Raw genomic sequence first — 4,818 nt, 5'->3', positions numbered from 1 at the left:
TCCAGACCTATGAGCGTGGACTCCACTTGTTTCTTCCAAATTGGAAAATTGGTAGATGTAAGCTTGATTGGGAGATGGGTATGAGCATAAATTGGAATAATAGATGAGGAAGCAGTAGCAGCCATGTAAGGTAGACAAGAAAGGAGACTGGGGAGGAAAAAATAATAATAATTAATCTCGCTAGAGCAACGGCTGTGATACCATGTGAGGAATTAAACTCCAGTGATTTATTCATCAGTGTAAGATACACTATAAATAGAAGAAAGAGCACAGAAGAAGGAAACAAACTATAACAAAATCATAAGACTAGGCCTACACCAACTAACAGTAGACTAAGTCCTAACACTCTAAGAATGAGAATTGAAGTAAGGATGGAGGAATGAGTTTATCATCTCCCTCTAATGTCAACCATTATGTTTGTGTTCACCGACATGGTAAAATATAACTACATTATTGGAGCTGAGAAATCTGTAAAATTTGAAACTCAGTTCATGCAATCCTACTCTACATTAGCAAAAGCTAGCAACGTGCAGTACTGCAGTTTAGATATTTAAAAAAGAAAAAAAAAAGTATAGGTTTGATTTATTATTAATGATTTAGAAAAAGAAAAAGAAAAGAAAAAAAAGAAATTTCCTCGTCAAATTAAAATCCAAAAATTCAGCTGTCCGGTTGTCCCCCTTCAAACGCAAATAAACCCTCTCCTTCTCTCCCTCTCCCACCTCTCTCTCTCCTCCAAAACTTTACTTCTTTCTCTCTCTCTCACACACATACGCACACACTAACTAAGCAAATTTCTCCTCCTTTCACTCTCGCTCGACTATTCCCATGGAAACGCCCGATTTCTTCCAACCCCCCACTCACTACACTTCCCAATTCACCCCCGACAAGCGCCACCCCTCCGCCGCCGCCGCCTCCGACTGCAAGAACAATAATGCCGCCGACCATTTCGTCGTCGAAGACCTCCTCGACTTCCCCAACGATGACACCATGCTCGCCGACGACGCTGCTCTCGCTGCCGCCACCGACTCTTCCTCCGCCACCGCCTGCAACTCCTCCTCCTTCTCCGCCGCCACTCAATTCGCCCCTGACATTGCCGCCTGCCGCAACCACCTCGCCGACGCTCCCTTCTCCGGCGAATTTTTTGTCCCGGTAATTTTAAATTCCTTTTCATGCAATTTTAATTTTAATTTATAAGCTTTGTTTTATAAGATATGGGTATCTTAAAATAATACGGAGTACTCAGCTTATCCCATTTTGCCATCCAGATTTATTATTCATTAGTTAAATCAATTTAATTTTGTGTTCTATAAAATATTGAATTAAAAATAACTTTAGTCAAGTCTAAGCCCCTGATTAACAGAATTAGACAAACGAAATGGGAGGAAATGAGCAACTTATTTTGAAACTACTACTTGAGCTCTCCAGTCTTTTTAACTTTTTCTCTTTTTATTTTTATTAATTTACAAAATTAACATCATTTACCCTTCATTAATTAAAATGTTAGTATCTTAATTTAACCCTTTATATGTCTTTTACACTTATCAATTAATTTAATAATTAAATTACCAAACACTTTAATTTCAATTAGTTAGCTTATTAACTACTCCGTACTAGATTTTTACCTTTTAGATTTTAGCTAATTTTTTAATTAGACGTGCAAAATAAAGTCATAGTTATACTTTGTCGGGTCGAGATGTGCGGAGCTTTAAAGTTGATAATTCAACTTTTGAGAGAAGAAATATAAAAAATAATATATATGTATATATATTCCCATTGAATACTATAGTATAGTGAGTGTTCCTAGCTACAAGCATATAAGCACATGTGAAATGTTAAACGTTAAGCACTTATTAATATTTTTACTACGATAAAGTTTTTTTTGAACTTGAACTTTACTGATCGGGCCGACTTGACCCAGCCCGAACTCGTAAATAAAGTCTACGAGGCTGGCATATGCAACTTTAATGCTTTGTATGTAAAATGCGTTTGAATTGAGGTGAAATATTTGGTGTTATGGCCTTTTTTTGTTTGTTTACTTCTAGAAAGAGAAATGTGTGACTTTTATTGCAATTGTTTGGGAGGCTGCGAATTGAAAATTTTGAACTTTAGGAAAAGGGACGAAAATTCAACGCAATATCGGACATTGTGGGTCATCCTGAATAGAATTCTGTAGGAAAGGAAAAGAAAGAAAAAACAGCTTCAAATTTCAAAACTTTTGGAAGGAAATTCCTAATCCATTTCTAGCATGGCCTAGGATTAATAGGATATATATATATATATATATATATATAGAGTCATGATCAGGTGTGACCGTGCGGTTCACACCACTCAATGTTACGAAATATACCACTCAATGTTAAGAAACACACCACACAAATATGCACTGTGGTGTGTTTCATTGTGGTGTGTTTCATTGTGGTGTGTTTCTTAACATTGAGTGGTGTATTTCGTAACATTGAGTGGTGTGTGACCGCACGGCCGCACGGGAGAGCACGACCACACTTGAAATTATTTCTATATATATATATATATATATATATAGCGTCATAATCAGGTGTGACAGCTCCTTAACGTGCGGTCAATGCGGCTGCACGTATATAAATATACACCACTCAATGTTAGAAAATACACCACACAAATATGCACAATTAGGTACGCATCACCAAAAAAACACATCATTAGGTACGCAAATATACACCACATATATTAGCAAATACACCATTAGAGGCAATGGAGTTATGGTGCATTATTTTGGGTGTGTGATTTATTTTTTTGTGTTTTTGTGTATTTTTATTGTGGTGCGTTTTCTATATATATATATATATATATATATATATATATATATATATATATATATATATATGTTATTGATGTTATATATGTTGTTGCTGAAATTGGGTTGGTGTTGGAATAATTTGATTGCAGTACGAGGATGTTGCGGAGCTTGAGTGGCTATCGAATTTCGTGGAGGAATCATTTTCCAGTGAGGATTTGCAGAAGCTGCAGCTCATTTCGGGAATGAAGGCTGGGAACGAGGAGGAATCATCCCAATCCCAATCCCAAACCCACCATTTCCAGCCCGAACCCAACCCGGCTGCTACTTTCAGGCCCGAGATGGCGGCGGCAGTGCCGGCCAAGGCACGGAGCAAGCGTTCACGCGCCGCCGCGCCATGCAACTGGACGTCCCGCCTCTTGGTGTCCCTGTCACCCTCCACCGACAACGCCACCACCACCACCCCCGCCATCTCGTCATCTTCGGAGTCGGACATGACGACGTCCAGCTCCGGGAAGAAGACGGCGGCTCCGAAGAAGAAGGACGCCGCCGCCGCCGCCGCCGCCGTGGGTAGCAACGGCGAAGGGCGGAAGTGTCTCCACTGCGCAACGGACAAGACGCCGCAATGGCGAACGGGACCCATGGGCCCGAAAACCCTCTGCAATGCGTGCGGGGTTAGGTACAAGTCGGGGAGGCTTGTGCCCGAATACCGGCCCGCGGCCAGCCCGACGTTCGTGCTTACCAAGCACTCCAATTCTCACCGTAAAGTTCTGGAGATTAGAAGGCAAAAGGAGCTTGTTCAGGCCCAACAGCACCACCACCAATTCCTTCATCAGAAGATGATGTTCGACGTATCCAACGGTGACGATTACTTGATTCATCATCAACATATTGGGCCCCATTTCCGGCACTTGATCTAGTGAGGCCAGGGCAGCCACGTGCCAGTAGACAAATTTATTTTCCTTTATTTTTAGTTACGTTATGTTTTTTTTTATAGAGATTAAATTAGTTTCCTCAGCATCCTGAATTGGATTGGATTCTTATTAACTTGTTGATTTTTGTAGCTTTTCTAATTTGAATCAAAGGGCAGCATTACAAAAGACATAGATTTAACTAGTTGAATTTCGTAGCTTTTCTAACTTGTCCCTCTTTACACATTTTATATGATGTTTTAGTCCTGATTTAATTTATGTTATTTTACATGGAGAGATGTGTATTTCCGTACAGTCTAATTATCAGTTTAGAGTAAAGAGACTATATATAATGCGTTAATGAGTTGATATCAATTTTAACTTTTAATGCTTTAATGTGTGTGTGTGTGAAATGGACCAAATGATAACAGATGCATAAGAGAACTAAAAATCAATTACAATCGTCTATCTGGAAAGATCAAACGAATCAGAAGTAATTCTTTTAAAAAAAATGCGGTGACATTTTTTTAAAAGTAATTTGAACTTTGAAATGTAAGTAATTAAATTGTGTTAAAAGTGCAAGTAATAGTTTCATAAAATGCGTAATAATAGTGTAAGTAAAATGTATTAAAAGTGTAAGTAACAACTTCAATTCATATAGTGCAACAATATATGTATATACCGAGCAACATTATTAAGCGCATCTAACGTTATCATTAGTTGCACCATGTAGGAGTGTAAACCAGCTAGGTGTCAGTAGACTACAAGGTCTTTGGCCACCAATGTAAAATTAAATTACTTGAAATCTATATTCTAAATGGTTGCACTTTTAAATGACTTTACTTACACAACACTTGCACATGTTACTTGTACATTTAACCCATATATGTTATTTGCACTTCAAAGTCCGTGTCATTTTACAAAAATATCACTGTGTTTTCTTTTAAAATTATATATGATATGTTGATATGATCTTTTTAGATGAACAATTCAAATTAGTTACCAGATTTCTCATGGACAGCAATTCTCACCTGAGCACGTCTATATATATATATATATATATATATGTTGGTATATGGATGGTGGATATAGTTAACGTGAATTTCAGTGAGTGGCGGTGAATGAATGAAGGAA

At 38.1% G+C, this 4,818-nt stretch overlaps 1 protein-coding gene across 1 annotated transcript; it reads left to right on the top strand.

Moving 5' to 3' along the window:
• The first annotated feature begins 528 nt into the window (after nucleotides 1–528).
• LOC116021875 (GATA transcription factor 9-like) lies at nucleotides 529–3,873 on the top strand. Its single transcript, XM_031262386.1, has 2 exons — nucleotides 529–1,149; nucleotides 2,926–3,873. Exons 1-2 carry the CDS (start codon nucleotides 826–828, stop codon nucleotides 3,691–3,693), a joined length of 1,092 nt encoding a protein of 363 aa, XP_031118246.1. The 5' UTR covers nucleotides 529–825; the 3' UTR covers nucleotides 3,694–3,873.
• The last annotated feature ends 945 nt before the right edge of the window (nucleotides 3,874–4,818 follow it).

The sequence above is a fragment of the Ipomoea triloba genome, chromosome 6 (assembly GCF_003576645.1).
Source record: "Ipomoea triloba cultivar NCNSP0323 chromosome 6, ASM357664v1".
Lineage (NCBI taxonomy): Eukaryota > Viridiplantae > Streptophyta > Magnoliopsida > Solanales > Convolvulaceae > Ipomoea > Ipomoea triloba.
Note: the sequence above shows the minus strand (reverse complement) of the source record. Positions and strands in the feature narration are given on the sequence as shown.

What these genes read in the sequence shown, in the direction of transcription:
- LOC116021875 (XM_031262386.1), top strand. Translation starts at nt 826, where the DNA reads ATGGAAACGCCCGATTTCTTCCAACCCCCCACTCACTACACTTCCCAA. An exon ending in CCGGCGAATTTTTTGTCCCG is followed by an intron (nt 1,150 to 2,925) that starts GTAATTTTAAAT and finishes ATTTGATTGCAG; the next exon opens with TACGAGGATGTTGCGGAGCT.